Genomic DNA, 19,074 nt, shown 5'->3' with positions numbered 1-19,074 from the left:
TCTTCCCGATCGAAGAAAGCCACACAATTCTTACCTGGGTAGTCATCTCCTGGTCAGTATCATCGCTGGAACATTACAGCGCTCGGCAAGGAACATCGCAACCTGCAAGGAGAGAAAAGACACAGGTTAGCAATATAAAAGGTGAAACAGCGCTGCACATCGCGCATTACTCACCGGACAGCATCACACACACCGTGCTCTCGCCTACCGGCCCATGCTCATCTTCAAACTGTATGACAACACCAAAATACCTTTCCATACCTAAAAGGAAAGAAGCAAGACATTATTATTCGAACTAAGAGGAACATAAGAACTGCATATAAAGACTGTAAAGCAGCAAACCTAAGGAGTCGCAGCAGGCCTGGATTACTGCAGAGGGGCTTGCACCAGTGAAGTAACTTGGTCGCTGCTCGCCCCCCACATCTATGCGCCCCTGCCACGAGGAGCAGGACAGAGAATCAACCTTTTACAATATTAATGTGAAGAGAGGGCCCAAGGGGGAGGAAGGAGTTGAGGCCAAGGGAGGTGGGAAAACATAAAGACAATCTGGTATTGAATCCAGCTCTCCTATATTGCAGACCCATCTTTGACCGGAGACCTTACCAAGGGACCGGGAGAGGATTTGAATGCAAATCATCCAACCAGGGCAGGGTGGCGTCCCGTGGATACCAGGTGAGCGTCACACATCCCTTTAATAAAGTTTTTTCATTGAATTTCATAGGTTTTTATTAGTGCAACTTAAATATAACGTCCCTTTAACAAAATGTTTTCATATATATAGACAAAAGAAATTATGTTTATAAATAAAAACATTACTTGTTAACATGCAATTAAATGTTTATTATGTTCCGTTTTAATTCTCTAAATTGATAACTTACTATTAAAGAAACAGATAAACTGCAAAAGGAGAAGAATTTTTAAATACTGTCCTATTTTTTAATACATTCAGTTTTGTACATACCTCATGCTGTAGAGGATACACTACATTTAAAGAAATTACAGCTGAATAAAATGTGCCTCATAATTACAGTAGAAATTATAATGTGCAATAAAATAGTCCTACAATTTCAAAATTATATTTATTTAATCAAATCTTTCATTAGCTAAACCATATAAGGTGTTATGTCTGATGCCATCAGTGATGTAATCAGTGATGTCATATATGATATAATTAGTGATGTCACCAGTGGTGTCATCAGTGATGTAATCAATGATGTCCTACCTGATATCATCGTTGTGGTCATATGCTGTGCAACAGGGGGGCAGAAAGTAACGGCAGCTTTGCCTGAATTACCTTAACGCCCTTGCAAATCACGTTTTTTCCCTGAATATTTGTTTATGTACGAGTTCAGGTATTAAGCAACATTGTTTTTGAGGAACAGGAAAGCATACTTACCAACCCTACCGATTTAGGCGGTCGGATACCGCTTTTTAAGCAGTCCTACCGCCTACCGATTTAGTGGCAACAAATACTGATTTTTGTAAAAAAAAAAAAATAAAAAAAACATTTTTTTTCTTTTTTTTTTTTACAAAAATCGGTAGGGTTGGCAAGTATGCTAGTAGGGAGCCTTTGGTCCTTCTTCTGACATCTAGTCCTGTTGCAAAACCCAGGAACTAGCATTGCCTCAGCTATGTCCTGTACATCTAAAGCCCCTCCTCTGGTGAGGATTGAAGATTGAAGGACCTTATGTCACCCAATTGAGACTCCATGTGCTCACTCATCCTGCAGCAAAGGTTGAGTGAATCTTGGGGCTTCATCTTTCCTCACAGTGATTCTTGCTGAGGCATTGCTCGGAAATCAGACCAAAGGCCAATCCAGGTGTTATGCATTTGAGGATTCATACTGCTCCTGATATCTATCCCCATGCATTCATTTGAGTTCCAACAGTCACTGGGCCTTTCCACTCATCCTCTCAGCGGGGGGACACGAGAACCTATATTGGTTTCTCTGTGAGAGGAAAATGTATGTAAAAGGCTAGCCCATTGGACCCACTAGGTGTTTTGGCCACCAATTCCCATCAGCCCTAACCAGCAGTGTCATAGGTGAAGGATCATGGGGGTTGTAGGCCAAAACATCTGGATGGTTACTGGTTGCCCTTCACATGCAGTGCCCACTATGACCACCTGTGCCTAGGGATTGTGGAATGCAGTACACAGATCTCAGCAGCGTTCGGCAGGATCAACCACTCCATTTACACAAACAGACTCTTTGACTTAGGCATCAGAGACACTGCCCTTAGATGCATCTCCTCTTTCCTCTCTGGCTTCTCCCAAATCATTTTCCTCCCTCCTTTCGCCTCTGCCCCCCACAGAGTCCTTCAGGGAGCCTCCCTCTCCCCTTCAACCTCTACATTTTGTCCCTCCTGCGCTCATCCGCTCCCACAATCTCCCCTGTTACAGCTATGCCGATGACACTCAAATCACCTTCAAGATCCCCAACTCCCCGTCTTCACCCCTCCCAGATCTTGCATCTTGCCTCTCAGACGTAGACCGCTGGATGATGAACAACCACCTCCTCCTCGATCCTGGGAAACTTGAAATCCTAATCTGTGGCCAAACAGCTCTCTTTCCCCAACCTACCTCATGGCCGCCTTCCATAGGACCCCTGCCACTACATCGCCCTCTGTCAAAAACCTAGAATGCACCTTTAGCTCATACTTGACCCTCTCGCGCCACATCTCGCACCACCTCTATGCTGTCTCCAGATCATGCACCGTCGACCTCTGCATTCTCAAGCAGATCTTTCCATAGCTCTTCTACCCCTATAAAGTCTCTGCAATCATGGCCATCATCCTCTGGCACCTAGACTACTCCAATACCCTCTATCTAGGGTGCCTGCTTTTCAACTCAGAAAGATCCAACATATCCAAAACTCTGCAGCATGGCTTCTCCCCTAGAGAATACGTCTACCCCACACTCAGGGTACTTCACTGGCTGCCCGTCAGCCGACAGGCCTCCTTCAAAGCCATGTGTGCCATCCTTAAGAAAGACCCTGCTTTCCTCCAAAACAAACTCGCATGCTCCCGCCCCACCCGAATACTCAGATCAGGTTCAACACACCTGCTGGTAGTCCCCCCACTTCAAGTTCTCCAGACTAGGAGGAGCCTGCTTCTGCGTCCTTGTACCCACTTTCTGGAACTCACTTCCCCTGTCTCTCCATCTCAGTATGGATCACCTGGCTGTTCCCTCATGCATCCTGAACCCCCCAGCGCTCCCCACAGACTCTAGCACCAACCAGCAGCCAGACCCCGGCTCCCACCTATCTGCCTTTCAGCTACCATGCCTTGTCTCTGATTTATCTTTCTGAGCTATGCCCCCTGCGACCTTCCCCTGAGCCACCGCCCTCATCCGTAGGAGTCAAGAGGGCATCTAGTAACCTGCACATGATGAGAATTCTGAGGGTGGGAATGGTTTTGCACTCAAACGGACTCTGAGGGTGGGCACTGTATCAAACTTAAGCAAACCTTTAGGTCAAGCAATTGTAGCAATCTGGGGTTTTAAATATTTTATTAGCCAATATGTGGACACTGGGTCCGTGTGAGTCCAAGCTCTCCAACATTTTAATTCCCATATTACAAACCATTCACAACGCAATCTATTTTGCTCAATATTCCATCTCCGTATACACCCCGGATTACAGCTGAAAGCACCCAAATTATCATTTTGCCAAACCAATCAAAATGAAAAGTTAGAATTGGCGTGTAAAAGTGGCATTCGTTCGGACACGTATGAACCAGCTGCAACTTGTATGCTATGTTCCAAAGATAACAAAGGCAGCGGTTGCACCAACTTGGATAGCACCAACAGTAATGTTTTAGACTGCTATATAGTATCTAGCGGTGCCCCTTTTCTTAGCGGAGGTCCAAAAGACAGACAGGAGTAGGAATGACTTGTCAAATAGTTAACATCTGCAGTTGCAGACAAGAGCAACATTTCAGCATGGTTTAACCGGCCAACATGGAGTCACTTTCACACTAACCAGCAGAGCAACACGTCCTTTCAAGCAGCATGTTCAATACACAGGGTAATGCACTAGTGTCTTTACAGTGCCACAGAACCATAAAATCAATTAAAACAAACAGAAAAATAGTATTGGTGGTTCCACAAGAACTGCATCCTTAAAAGAAGTACTTACAGTGTATACAAGTTCACTTGCTTAGGTATTTGAAATACAACTTTATTATGTTCTAAATGAAAAAAAGGAACGGGAATGACAGTAACAAACAGGGTTCACCACTGAAGTGATGTGACTGTAGCAGTCTTTAAACTAGATTTGAAACTCGAGGGGTAAAGTAATTGCAGTCCAAAACAGCTAAATACGCAGGTCCAAAATATGAAGGAATTAATTTTACTGCCACATTCACTCCGAAGCCCATTCATCTCCTTCAGCATCCGAAAGATTAAGCACATGTTCTGCTCAGCTGGATAATAAAGTGGCAAACACACTGCACCATCGACGTCACAGGGCAGTTGCCTTCTGACGCTGGGCTCCAGCAGCACGCCCTCACAGATCATCGTCTTCATCTGGCAGTGCAGTGGTTTGGGCAATCTGTAAATCTTTTTCATACTGTGCTGCCAATGATGGGTCCATAACAACTTCAGGCGGTGCGAGGGCAGGCATTGCTACAAACTCCACGTTGGGATCACCAATTAGCTTTCTTGCAAGCCACAGGAAGGATTTTTCAAAGTTGTCGTTACTCTTGGCAGAAATATCGTAGTACTGGAAATTCTTCTTCCTAAAGACTATGGATTTCGCCTTCACGTCTTTAATATCCACCTTGTTGCCACAGAGTACAATGGAGATGTTTTCACAGTCTCATACGAGATCTCAATGCCAGTTGGGGACATTCTTATATGTGACTCTTGATGTGACGTCAAATATGATTATTATTTTTTTTGCGCTGGATTTAGCAGCTTATTCAGCCATGGTTGCAAGGTGCACAAGTACACAGAATCCGAGGAACGTACTTCAGTGGGGATGTGTCCAAGCTGCTGCTTTTATAATGGTGTGTTCTTACTGGCAGCAGTTAGCAGGCCAGTGCAACCTCCCCAGACTGTCAGAGGCACCCGTGAGATCCGCTGCAGCACTTCTGGATATCAACAGCCACATGGTTCACTGTACCTCAGCTCCCCAGTGCCAGTCATCTATATGCTGGGGTGAGCCGCAATGGAGAGCCACTCCTCCTAATGAGTTCTGGCAAGTGTGAGCTTGCGCCAGGAACCGGGGGGAAACCACACGGTTCAGCCCAGCCCAGCGCGAGTCTTGCCACATCCACCCGCCTGCAAGTGCAATATGCTATTTCTTCAGCATAGCTGCACAACGCAGCACCCCTCTCTCCGGCACCTGCTACATACTTGCCAACCCTACCGATTTAGGCAGTAGGATACCGCTTTTTAAGCAGTCCTACCGCCTACCGATTTAGTGGCAATTTTTGAAACTTTAAGATTCCTACAGATTTTTGGTCACAGAATGTTGGCATGTATGGGAAAGTAATGCAGGTGACGTTGAGCATTTTCAATAATGGAGAGACAGTTTTAGGATTTCAGACCTGATGAGACATGGACCCCAGAGTTAGAGCCTCAGAATACGTCTTGTTGCTTTATTTTGAATGGGATGCAGGGAGACTTATGTCCGTACTCCTGTGAGAGCAAAAAACAGACTGTTCAGCAGGCATGCAATTGTATTCGCTGGAATGGACCTGTTGATTCAGGTATCTCCAACCCAGTGCTGTTATTTTTGGAGGGTTGTCATGGTGACGTACTCAAGAATGTTACCTGATGCAAATGATATGTTACTGAAATCAGTCAGTGATTCTGCCAGATTAACTAGGAGTTCTTTGATCAAAAGAATTAAACTCCAGAAATCTTGGCGAGCGGCCAGGCGTTTGGGATTGCTGTTCTATCTCATTGTTTCTGGTGATTAATGTTGGGTTGGATAGCAGCCATTCTATCCAGGGAGGCCTGAGCAAGTGTGAGGCCTAACCTCTAGGGGGTTTGGGTTGAATAATGTATTGTTCTGGGTTTCACTCCCTGTAGCTGTGAATGACGTTTTTACTGTTCCATTGTGCAACATGGATGCGCTTTTGATTTCTCTTTCTTTCAATAGTTCTCTGTTCGCCCTTGTTATGCATTTTACAGAGTAGTTTGCCATTGGGAGACCTTCTCTGTGAGCCTTTTACGTTGCGACCCGCCCTTTGAGTGCTGCACGTTTGTAACTGAACCATTTGTTGTTGTTCTGGTCATAGTTTTTATTCCTTTCTGTTTCGTTGATACAATAATGTTCAGTGTCTTAGTGAGTTCCACATTGATATTATCTGGTAAGGTGGAGAGGCAGTTCATAGCATCATAATGTCCAGTGTCTTAGTGAGTTCCACATTGATATTATCTGGTAAGGTGGAGGGGCAGTTCATAGCATTTCTGCTTAATCACATTCAGAACAGGTTCTGATAACCTGGCTCTTCAAACAATAGCGGTCCTGCCGCTTCCCCTCACCATTTTGGTCACAGGGCTAAGAGATCACTCTGGTAGTTAACGTTGTGCTCTATACAACCTCAATCATAAGAGCTTTTATATGATTTCTCTGTGTGGAATATCTGGAATCTTTCTGGGTTAGCATCAGATGTCCATATGAAATGCAAATGTTGTCACACCTTGAGCAGTTATAGGGTTTTTGTGGTAATGCAATTTCTTGGAAGTAATATCAGTGGTTCTGTTGCAAAGAAAATGTTGCCAAACTCAAAACTTTGATATGGGTTCTCTGTAGTTTATTTTCTCCAACGTATAATCAGATTTCTCTTTACAATGAACACCTTTTGCCACTTGATACACATTTATAGGCTTTGATCTGTGTAACTGCTTGATGCAGCATTTCTGCCTCACAAATAATTTCATTTACAGGGGGTGGGGCACTGCACTGGAAAGCCTGCAAAAGGAATATTTGGGTCACGGGGGCGAGCCCTGCACTCTAACAAAATGAAGGCCAGTAAGATAGAGGCTTGAAGTGAGGGCCACCTTCCGCAAAAAAGTTCGGGGGTGGGGCAGCCTGAAAGCAGAAAGGACCAGGCTCACTTACCTGCTCCATGCCATTTCCCATCAAGACCCACTCCACTTCTCAAATAGAAAGTGCATGGAAGCATGATCGACGTGTTAGAGGGAACATGATTCCAGGCAGTATTTATTTCCTGGGTGAGCCCGACATCCCCAGAGGCTTTGCCCCATTACACTGAGCATGTTCGGCAGGTGCCACGTTGGACTGGGCTGCCTTGCTGCAATGAGTGCAGCAGTAGCCCAACCTATGTTACCATAGGCGACTTCCAAACTACTCTGACTGATCGCCTCTCCGATAACTTGAAACTCCACACCAAAGACATACTACTAGGCGACCTCAACCTAGGCCTCAATGATGACAACGATCATGCAGCCAAAACACTCAACACAGCACTCGAAACCCTTGGGTTTACCAACACCATCACCACTCCCACACACATACAAGGTCGATCCCTTGACTGGATAGCTCAGCATAACTGTCCTATCTCCATCACTACGAACACCCCCATCCCATGGTCAGACCACCATGCTATTCACTTTAACACCTCCACCACCAGTAATAACAAAACTCCTGAGCCACCCATGCCCAAAGCGCTGACCAGAAGCTCCAGACAGCTCACCAAGGACAACCTTATCCCACTCCTAGCCGGGCCGGCATTTAGACCCCCTTTTTCAGCTGATCCCGACGTCCTAGCCAGATCCTACAACACAGCCATTAAAGCAGCTGTCGAAGCCATTGCACCACTCAAACCACGCAAAGCCAAGCCCACAAACCACACCAACGCTTGGTTTACCCCAGACCTCCTTGTACTCCGCTTGGAGAAGCGGGCAGCATTGACCCTCTGGCAAATCACATGCACAGATGAAGCTAAACTCAACTTCAAAACTAAGACAAAAGAATATAAAAAAGCTATAATTAGAACCAAAGCCATCTCCTTCGAAGCCAGAATACGAGAGGCACAATCCAACACAAAAGAAATCTTCTCGATTTTCAGAGACCTAGAAACTCCCACACCCACACCACAGAACTTCACCAAAGATAAAACCTGGTGCAATGACATCCATTCAGCCATGAACAATAAGCTCAATACCCTGCAAACCAAAATTCAAAGAACTAGGCAAACACTCAACATCGCGAGCACCAACAACACACCACCACCCCCACCTGCGGCATCAAACTCTTTCTCCTTTAAGGACATAACAGAAACTGATCTAATCAGCATTATGAAAACCATCAAGCCATCTAATTGCAAAGGAGACATATGCCCAGCCACAATCATCAAAGACTGCACCAGCCAACTTGCCCCCTTCCTCACAGCCTTTGTTAACGCCTCATTTGCCACAAGCAAAGTCCCCTCTTGCCTAAAGGAAGCCTGGGTCCGCCCTCTCATAAAGAAAACTTCCCTCGACCCTTGCATACCCAACAACTACCGACCTATTACCACGGTCCCCTTCCTTCTCAAAATCTTGGACAAGGCTTCATATATACAGGTACAACAATTCATTGAGGAAAACAAACTTCTCGGGCTACGCCAATCAGGCTTCCGCCCAGGTCACGGGACTGAGTCTGCACTACTTGACCTAAAAAACCAAATGGATGACGCAAGAGAGAAACCCGCTCTACTCCTCCTTCTAGATTTATCGGCAGCCTTCGACCTTGTCAACCACCAGGTCCTATGCCACCACCTATCCACCACAGCTAACCTCTCTCCTAATGCCACAACATGGATCGCCTCTTTCCTACAAGGAAAGGACCATGCAAGTCTTCTCAGACCTTGCCTCAGCCTCACCCACTGTTATCCTATGCGGTGTTCCACAGGGCTCTTGCATCTCGCCTACCCTCTACAACATCTTCACTCGACCCTTATTCCTCATCCTCGAGTCCCTGGGTATCTCGTACACTACCTACGCTGACGATACCCAGATCCTCCTCACTCTAACAGGAGACTATGACACCGACTCCAAAACGCTTAACAACATCTACAACACAATTCAAGCATGGATGGCAACCAACGGCCTATGCCTCAATTCAGACAAAACTGAACTTCTCATAGTTGGCTCCAAAGAGACACTCAAGAACCTTGACTCACAGTTCACCCACTTTACAATCGACAGCATAAAAATCCCAGCGGCCAACGCGGTAAAGACTAGGTGTCTATCTGAACTCAAATTTAACAATGACCAGACAGGTGAACGCCATCGCCTTCGACAGCAGCCTACCATGCTAAACTGCTCACAGCAGCCAGGCCCTTTCTATCAAAGGAAAATTACATCACAATTGCCAGAGCTATAACAGGGTCAAGACTCGACTATTGCAATGCCCTCTTCCTGGGCACTTCCTCCAAAAACTTAGCTAAACTTCAAACGATACAAAACAACGCCCTCAGAGCAGCCATTGGAATACCCAAAAAAGAGCACATCACAGAGGTGAGAAAACAGGCACACTTGCTCCCAGTAAGAGAAAGAGTTGTATTCAAAGCACTTGCCATCACCCACAAATGCATCCATCTCACTGCTCCACCCTATCTCTCCGACAGGATGCACCTCACCAGATCATCCAGGCCTACCAGAACCCCATACACAAACATGCTCGCGATCCCCAGAGTCAAGAGAGCCAGAGCAGGTGGGGCCAGCTTCCCATACCTAGCTGCACTACACTGGAATTCCCTACCACCAACCGTGCGAGCAGAGGTCTCTCACCTAGCATTCCGAAAATCTATGAAAACCATGCTATTCAACTGACGTTTGTAAACCTAGCCGGCACACCACATTCACTGGAACTTTTCAAGGTGCCCTAAACATAAAATCGTTTTGAATGATTGTGTAACAAATACTGTGAAACAAACTCTCAATGTACTACAAGCTCAGCATATACCGTCAGCTGACATGTAACCTATGTATGTAACCTTATGTATGTAACCATTGCGTAACTAAGTATGCCACAAGTAACAGCGCCATAATGCCTTCGGGCTGTATGCGCGCTATACAAATGTAAAAAATAAATAAAATAAAATATGTGTTTTTATTCAACTGTGGAATTTTGACACCGTGGCTAGAAAGCCATACCTTTCTCCCCCCACCCACTGGGACACTTAACAGTTTGAATGCGGATGTAACAGATTTGTTTTGTGCTTTAAAAAGCCTGATCACATCCAGGACACCCTCATACTTTCTCACCAGGAAGGTGCTTCAACCTTATCATGAGATGTTTCTCTATAATGAAAGACTTGTGTTAGGGAGAATTCTCCAAAATGGCTTACTTCTCTTACCTACTGAGTCCCTCGGCAGCTTTGCTGGATTTCTAGGATTTATTTCTTTCACCTGGTAAGAATGTGAGCCTTTTTTCCCACTCTTACATGTGTTTTGCTGTGTGTGTTTAACATTTTTTGTGTTCATAGACTGTGGAGCCTCACCTACTCCATAGGCATCATCTTTTTACTGTGTGTTAGACAGCACCTTCAGTGCAGTGACACAGGGTTGTCTTTTTGGCTTCCCAACTCCAACTCCATTTTCTAGGGCTGACTACTGTCTCCCAGAATATGTAAAGTTGGCATTGACTTTACTAGTCTCCCTTTTAAAACTCACAGACCCAGTACAAACTATCTTAAATAGAGTTCTGGAAAGGGTTAATACTTATCCCTTTTTGTCTGTTTCTCTTGGAGCATTGTTTTGCTCCCTTTTCATTAAGACTTGGCTGTTAGCAGTGGTAATTACCCTATTTTCCCTACCGCGGTTATCTTAAATAGCCCTGCTATTTTTTTAGGCTATCTTGGTAGCCTCGAACTTAAACCCGCTAGACCATATACTTTTTTATACAGTTCCGGCTGGGTTTATTCACAATTTCTTTTTGTAAAAGTCTTTCTCGTGTTTTTCTCTGCGCACCAAACCAGGTTTGGTTCCTTTGTTCACCGTCCTTTCGTGGGCTTCTACACAGAAGCCCTCCTTAGGTACCTGTATGTCTGGGGGGGGGCAGGATGTGAGGAAGGGGTTTAGGACTCCCTGCGCAGGGTCTCCTTGGAGACCCATGTCGCACTCTGATCTGATTGGCTGTGGTGACTGTCCCGGCGGGACAGCCATCCTGCTGTGTGATTGACAGCCAGGCTGTGTGAATGGGGGAAAACTGCGTAAAAAGCAGGTCTCTGGGTCTGGAAAGGCAGAGTTGCTACTGGAACAAAATAACCGAAGAAGAGCTGGCAGAAGAGGACCCCTACAACAACTAAACCGCCCGGTGAAGCCCTGATGCAGGTCTGAATCTTCATACAGATACTCTTCTACAGGGGTAACCCCACGCTCTGGTGATAATCCCTCCTACTAAGTGAGGATGTATAACATGTATTTCAACAAAAGGAAGGAATATACAACAAACTATATCAAACAATGAACATGTCCCCTCAGAAAGCAATTTTAAATAACAGCCGCTACACCAATATAGGCTGCATTATGTATTCTCAATGGACATAAAGCAGTATTGTCAAAAAATATCATTTTTAATATATTAATCTCTAATTCAGCACAAGTAATACAAAAATTGTTTAAAAAACATATACACATAACATAGTCATATACATGTTAAAAACATTCCACCTCACAGTATAGAAACATTTATGCCGACAAATAGATCAGCATAACACAACAATGGCAACTTCATTGATCTCATTTCCCATTGTGTGTCACAGCCCAACTTATATAAGTTTCTGTCCTCTGTGTTCTCAATAACCGGACATTCATCAGGGGCTGAGGTAATCCTGTGCTTCAGGTAGATTCTTCCTATTCAACCAACAACTTGCTATTTCTAAGGGAAAAAAAGAGACAAACATGTATCACTAACACCGGCATAATCGGTTTAATTAATCACCATAGCCACACCATAATCACCAATAGGGTACCAAGTATACAGTAAATCATACACCTGGTCAAGGGTCTCAAGAAATATCTAACTTGGACCTCAAAAGCCAACCCATTTATGGCTCTTCACTGCAAAAGCAAGAGGGATTCAGCATTAAGTACCACGAAAAACCTACCCCAAAGCTAAAATGTAGATCTCTCTGACTCATAATAGCCGTTCTTTCCCCTGAGTAAAAGGAATCTTAGCATCTCAATCACCAGTAGGATACTAATACAACCCAAAAATAGAAGTTCTACTATATAGATTGCTCACCATGGGATGTGGAAGCTGTTCCTTTCATAGATCCAACCAAGTCTCAGTCGTGGTAGCCCTTTCCAATTCCTCTAGACCTACAGGTGCCTAAAATACAGGGAGTGGAAGATAGATTTCATTATCCCACCAAATATCCATTATTCCTCTCATCCAACTCAAAGGAGAGTTCTTACCTATCTCAGGCTCTTGTAAGCCAACAAATATATGTTCTAATCAGAGTCCATCTGAATACGGCCTCTTCCTCTTCACGGATGTAAACCTCTCGCTCTGTAATAGTACAATGCTAGATCAGCAAAATGTAAAGGAGTATCCCCATATAGGACTCGAGTAATTAGACAACATTCCTAGCTCTTACCTACAATTTGATGGATACACTCCTAGTAGGCAGCCACGTATAGAAATTCGAGATCAGGGGCCGGCGGATGCGTCCACCGCCAGTTCTACCAACAACCGTACACAAATCCTCCTTACGCGTAAGTGGCATACCGTGATGACGTCATCACGCTAGTTGTCGCGCGGTGACGTAATACGTCATCACGCACCCTTCACACAAAAGTAGGGCCGGGCTCAAAAATCCCTAGCGATAGCGAGGTTGCCAAGCAACCATTGCTACGGGGAAAACAAATGGGGATCTCACAACAACCCCACGTGTACACGGGCCAACAGAGTGCCTACCACAATAACCTCAAAGGTACATCTAGAGCTCAAAAGTAGCAACACCAAAATGAAAGAAAACGGGTTAACTTACCGAAATTCTTTGACCCAATGACCATCACAGAAGTCAAAAAGACTATAGGCCAACCATCTGGGTGATTCTAGTCACACTTACAGCGGGAAAACCCCTGACCCGATCATGTCCAACGGTCAAAGAGAAACCACAGAGTCACCTCTCTCAATGAGGATTTACCAAATTAGAAGCAATCACCGATGAAATACACCAACAGGTTTGTGCAATCATTAATTCACCACCAGATATATAGTTCTTTGTTTCTACATATAGAGATTGATATTCTCCCACAGTTGGAACCCCCAGTAAGTGCAACACTCCAATGATGTTGTGAGCCCTATCACTGTGACACCAAGCTCTCTTATCTAATATTATGCCACTCTATATTTTCATTTAATCCTATAATGTGACTATTGGTAAGAAAAATCAGCTTCTGTTCCAAATTAATCAATTTTCTATTGATTTCGTCTTGGGTTCTACCTTTAAAAAGATTAACTGTGAGGTGGAATGTTTTTAACATGTATATGACTATGTTATGTGTATATGTTTTTTAAACAATTTTTGTATTACTTGTGCTGAATTAGAGATTAATATATTAAAAATGATATATTTTGACAATACTGCTTTATGTCCATTGAGAATACATAATGCAGCCTATATTGGTGTAGCGGCTGTTATTTAAAATTGCCTTCTGAGGGGACATGTTCATTGTCTGAATCTTCATACTCCAACGACAGGGAAGATCTTCAAGGAATATTCTCCCCTCGAGCTGGTGGGAACAACCAGTTTGTCAAGCTGCTCGTCAGGTCTCCCTTCTCTGGTCGAATTTGCTGTACAGAGCTACAGTGAACCGGATAGCCAGGAGGAACAGACCCTGCTTGTGTTTTAAGCAGCACACATTTTATTCATTGCTTTGCTCTGCTGCTGGTTTCTTCCCTGGGCAGTGCAGGACCCTCCAGTCTTCCTACTTTGTGTCAGTCCAACAGTTGCTTCATGAACCGTGAGCCTGCAGGACCTGCCAGGAACATCCGCCTCAGCTACAGCCTTCTTCTCCATTTAAGGTACTGTTCAAATCCGGTTGTCCATTTCATTCAGCCGCGGTAAAAGAGTGTGAAACCTTTTGCCAATCCGAGGGCTTGTCCTTCTCCATTCTTTAAACTAACTTTTCTGCCAACCAACTTTTTCTCGAACTCTTGGCAAAGACTTAACCGTGAACTACCCTGAACTGTGTGATCTTGAGCAAAAGACTCTGACCCATTGACTTTGGGCCAGGCCCGGTTTGAATCTGATTTCTTCACTGTAGTTCCTTTTTCTAGATTGCCCTGCTTACTTACTTGTTGGTGTTGTTCAATTATTGCCTATACTTTGTCTTTCCCTCCTTTTTAAATTGCTGGAGTGCCATTTTGCTCACACTTCATTTTGAGCCTAACGTGTCCAGAATCTATTGGGTGTGGTGTAGTGTATTAAGAGTGTGACTTTTCAATTGCTCTACTTTAGTGAAATATTTTACAACTGATGTGTAAATAAATGTATATTCTTTTACTCCGACACCTTGAGTCGGTGTTTGTTTGAATCATAGTAATTGCTGTCCTTTGTGTAACTATTGATACTGCTCACTTACTCTTGAGATAAGTCTGGCTGCTCAGCCATCGCTAGCACTTTACTTTGTAGTACAGGCTTGTACCAAAGGTGAATTTGTACTGTCACTTGTAGTCTTAATTGTGTGTGGTGTTCCTAAAGGGTACTGCATATAATTCTGCCTAACAACTTGTTACACCCAGTATATTTAAAGTGATTAAGGGTGGTATACGTTCTTTTAATACAATCTGGGTAACACTTCATACAATGAAATGATGTCTCATGGCTACAACAGCAGCTGTCCCTTATGCAATGCCGAAAATTCAAAGGGTCTCACACCAGTGTAGTATTTATTTATTCCAAATTATAATTTTTATTTAAGAGCTCACACCGCTGAATAAAATGTGAATCTGCATTGAAAGCCAGTTAAATGAATACAAATCACATCCTAAATCCATTCCTAAAATGAAAACAGGAGCACAGTGCAGAATGGATCAGTTCTAAAATAGTCACTTAGGCAGAGGACCGATACAATCAAATAACACTACCCGTTGCTCACCGCTTTACCTGCAGTAATCAGCCGTACTACTTTCTCAAATTCCTATGCTGATAACAGACTATTTCCTCTTCTACCATAACACAGTGCAGTATTTCTGATGTTGCAATAGAGCAAAAATATGCTAGAAAGCTTTCGAACATCAAGAAATTGTATATTGTTCCTCTACGGGAGAGATTTTATGCAGCGTCGGATCTCCTTTTAGATAAAAGCCTGGACACACTGAGTAGATTTACAGTGAGAACATTCACATGGCATCTTACTTGTATGAATTCTCTGATGTACCAATATATTATTCTTGTAAACCTCATCACATCATAACATTCCCATTCATCCTCACCAGTGTGGCCGTGATGGTGCTGTATTAGTTACTGTTTTAATTGAAAGTCTTTCTGGACTTTATAACCCTTACATGGTTTCACAGAGTGAAGCAATTATGATGTAACGATAGAACGCTCTTCACACTCTGTACATTTATATGTTTTCACTCCACTGTGTACTGCCTGATGTAGCATCAGCTCTCTCTCTGTGATAAAATCGTTGCCACATGGTTTCCCACCAGCGTGGATTCTCCGATGCCTAATCAGATTGGCATTTCTAATGAAAGCCTTGCCACACTCTGTACATACGTTTGGTTTCACTTCAGTGTGTACTGCCTGATGGTGCATTAGGCTTGTCTTCTTAGTGAAAGCCTTGTCACAGGCTGTACATTTAAATGGTTTCTCACCAGTGTGGATTCTATGATGTCTAATCAGATTTGCATTTCTAATGAAAGCCTTGCCACACTCTGTACATACATATGGTTTCATGCCAGTGTGGTAATTTAGATGTGCTGAGAGTTGACCTGATTGAGTGAATGCTTTGCCACACTCAGTACATGTATATGGCTTCTCACCAGTGTGAATTCTCTGATGTCTGATCATATCTGCATTTGCACTGAAAGCCTTGCCACACTCTGTACATACATATGCTTTAACGCCAGCATGTGCTTTCTGATGTTTCTTCAGCCGACTCATTGTAATGAAAGGCTTGCCACACTCTGTACATTTATATGGTTTCAATCCAGTGTGAACTGCCTGATGGAGCTTCAGGCGTACCTTTATAGCGAAAGCCTTGTCACACTCAGTACATTTAAATGGTTTCACGCCAGTGTGTACTGCCTGATGTAGCAACAGGTCTGCCTTTTTACCGAAAGCCTTGTCACACTCTATACATTTATATGGTTTCACTCCAGTGTGTGCAGCCTGATGTAGCTTCAGGTGTGTCTTTCTAGTGAAAGCCTTGTCGCACTCTGTACATTTATATGGTTTCACACCAGTGTGTACTGCATGATGTATCATCAGTTCTCTCTTGGTAATGAAAGCCTTGCCACACTCTGTACATGTAAATGGTTGCACCCCAGTGTGTACTACCTGATGTAACATCAGCTTTCTCTTTGTAATGAAAGCTTTGACACACTCTGTACATTTATATGGCATCACACCAGTGTGTACTGTCTGATGTAGCATCAGATTTCCCTTTTTAATGAAACCCATGTCACACTCTTTGCATTCATATGGTTTCACTCCAGTGTGTACTGCCTGATGTACAATCAAATTTCTTGTTGTAATGAAAGCCTTGTCACACTCCGTACATACATACGGTTTCACACCAGTGTGTGTTTTCTGATGTAGCTTCAGCGTACTCATTGTAAGGAAAGCCTTGTCACATTCTGTACATTTATATGGTTTCACACCAGTGTGTACTGCATGATGTAGCATCAGTTCTCTCTTGGTAATGAAAGCCTTGCAACACTCTGTACATGTAAATGGTTTCACGCCAGTGTGTACTGCTTGATGTAGCATCAGCTTTCTCTTTGTAATGAAAGCCTTGTCACACTCTGTACATTTATATGGCATCACACCAGTGTGTTCTGCATGATGTACAATCAGATTTCCCTTTGTAATGAAACCCTTGTCACACTCTGTACATGCATATGGTTTCACGCCAGTGTGTGATTTCTGATGTAGCTTCAGCCGACTCATTGTAATGAAAGCCTTGCCACATTCTGTACATACATACGGTTTCACGCCAGTGTGTGCTTTCTGATGTAGCTCCAGCAGACTAATTGTAATGAAAGCCTTGCTACACTCTGTACATACATAGGGTTTCGTGCCAGTGTGTGCTTTCTGATGTAGCTTCAGCCGACTCATTGTAATGAAAGCCTTGCTACACTCTGTACATTTATATGGTTTCACTCCAGTGTGTACTGCCTGATGCAGCATCAGGTGTGATTTTTTACTGAAAGCCTTGTCACACTCTGTACATTTATATGGTTTAATGCCAGTGTGTACAGCCTGATGTAGCATCAGCTCTCTCTTTGCAATAAAAGCCTTGTCACACTCTGTACATTTATATGGTTTCATTCCAGTGTGTACTGCCTGATGTACCATCAGATTTCCTTTTGTAATGAAAGCCTTGTCACACTCTGTACATTTATATGGTTTCACTCCAGTGTGAACTGCCTGATGTAGCATCAGATTTCCTTTTGTAGTGAACGCCTTGTCACACTCTGTACATTTAAATGGTTTCACTCCAGTGTGTACTGCCTGATGTAGCATCAGCCCACTCTTTCTAACGAACCCCTTGTCACACTCTGTACATTTATATGGTTTCACTCCAGTGTGAACTGCCTGATGTAGCATCAGCTCTCTCTTTGTAATGAAAGCCTTGACACACTCTGTACATTTAAATGGTTTCACTCCAGTGTGTACTGCCTGGTGTAGCATCAGATCTCTCTTTCTAGCGAAAGCGTTGTCACACTCTGTACATTTATATGGTTTCACTCCAGTGTGTACTGCCTGATGTAGCATCAGCTCTCTCTTTGTAATGAAAGCCTTGTCACACTCTGTACATGTATATGGTTTCACTCCAGTGTGTACTGCCTGATGTAGCATCAGCTCTCTCTTTGTAATGAAAGCCTTGTCACACTCTGTACATGTATATGGTTTCACTCCAGTGTGTACTGCCTGATGTAGCATCAGCTCTCTCTTTGTAATGAAAGCCTTGTCACACTCTGTACATGTATATGGTTTCACTCCAGTGTGAACTGCCTGATGTAGCATCATCAGGCTCTTTCTAATGAAATGCTTGTGACACTCTGAACATTTGCATGTTCTCTCGCAAGTGTGTATTTTGTGATTAATTATGAGCTATTTATTTGTAATGAATGTCTTGTCACACTCAGTACATTTAAATGTTTCTTTGCCAGTATGCTAGTTCTCATGTAGCATTAGCTCTGAGTTTGTAATGAAAGTGTTGCCAACCCTAGTGAATGTGTAGTGTTTCACAACAATGTGAGTTGGCTGATGTAGCCTCAGCTTTCTATCTGAAAAGAAATCCTTGCCACACTCTGTCCTTTGTATGGATTTTCCACAGTGTTAGTTGTGAGGTGCCTGATCACCTTTGATTTATAATGAAAGCCTTGATGCCTCCAGTGTCCCTGGTGTCACTTTGATGGCATTGTGTTGGGGCATTGTTTTTTCTCAGTGTGATGCCTCTGCTTCCTTTTCCTGCATTGTTAAAGCTGTATCATTTGCTGTAGTAAATTTAAATTATCTGTATGTGGTGTGTCCTGCGTGTTGTCTTATTAAATGGGAAGTGATACAAAATCCTCTGCCACATTCGGAACATGTACACAATCTACTCCATTGAGTGGGCATTCAGCTTATCGGCTACCTCATTCAAAAAAGTCCTGGAGTTTATATGTTCACTCCCTAGGGTAATAATTATAATTTGTTATTTATATTGTTTTCTTCACTACAGCGCTGCACATGGAAAATGTATATACATAATTAATATTACCCATGTGAAGTTGGTTTTCACTTAATAACCTCAGAATTTTGAGAAACTGAGCTGGCTTTGCCAGGATTCTAACCTCTGTCCTGAAGAATGCACATGTATCTCAACAGTCAGTGCGTAACCCGTAGAGCTATCTCATTAGCTAATGGCTCCAGAATCATTTTCTCC

The 19,074-nt window shown here is 43.5% G+C and overlaps 1 protein-coding gene across 1 annotated transcript; it reads right to left on the bottom strand.

Annotated features, from left to right (window-relative positions):
- Positions 1-15,500: 15,500 nt before the first annotated feature.
- LOC138480481 (zinc finger protein 729-like) lies at positions 15,501-18,170 on the bottom strand. Its single transcript, XM_069612260.1, has one exon. The coding sequence runs from the start codon at positions 18,168-18,170 to the stop codon at positions 15,501-15,503; it is 2,670 nt and encodes an 889-aa protein (XP_069468361.1).
- Between the last annotated feature and the right edge of the window lie 904 nt (positions 18,171-19,074).

This window comes from Ambystoma mexicanum, chromosome 5p (assembly GCF_040938575.1).
Source record: "Ambystoma mexicanum isolate Mex_15411 chromosome 5p, UKY_AmexF1_1, whole genome shotgun sequence".
Taxonomy (NCBI): domain Eukaryota; kingdom Metazoa; phylum Chordata; class Amphibia; order Caudata; family Ambystomatidae; genus Ambystoma; species Ambystoma mexicanum.
The sequence above is the reverse complement of the archived record's forward strand: the minus strand, read 5'-3'. Positions and strand labels throughout refer to the sequence as shown.

Coding starts and splice junctions, on each gene's coding strand:
- LOC138480481 (XM_069612260.1), bottom strand. CDS start 18,170: ATGCTACATCAGGCAGTTCACACTGGAGTGAAACCATATACATGTACA.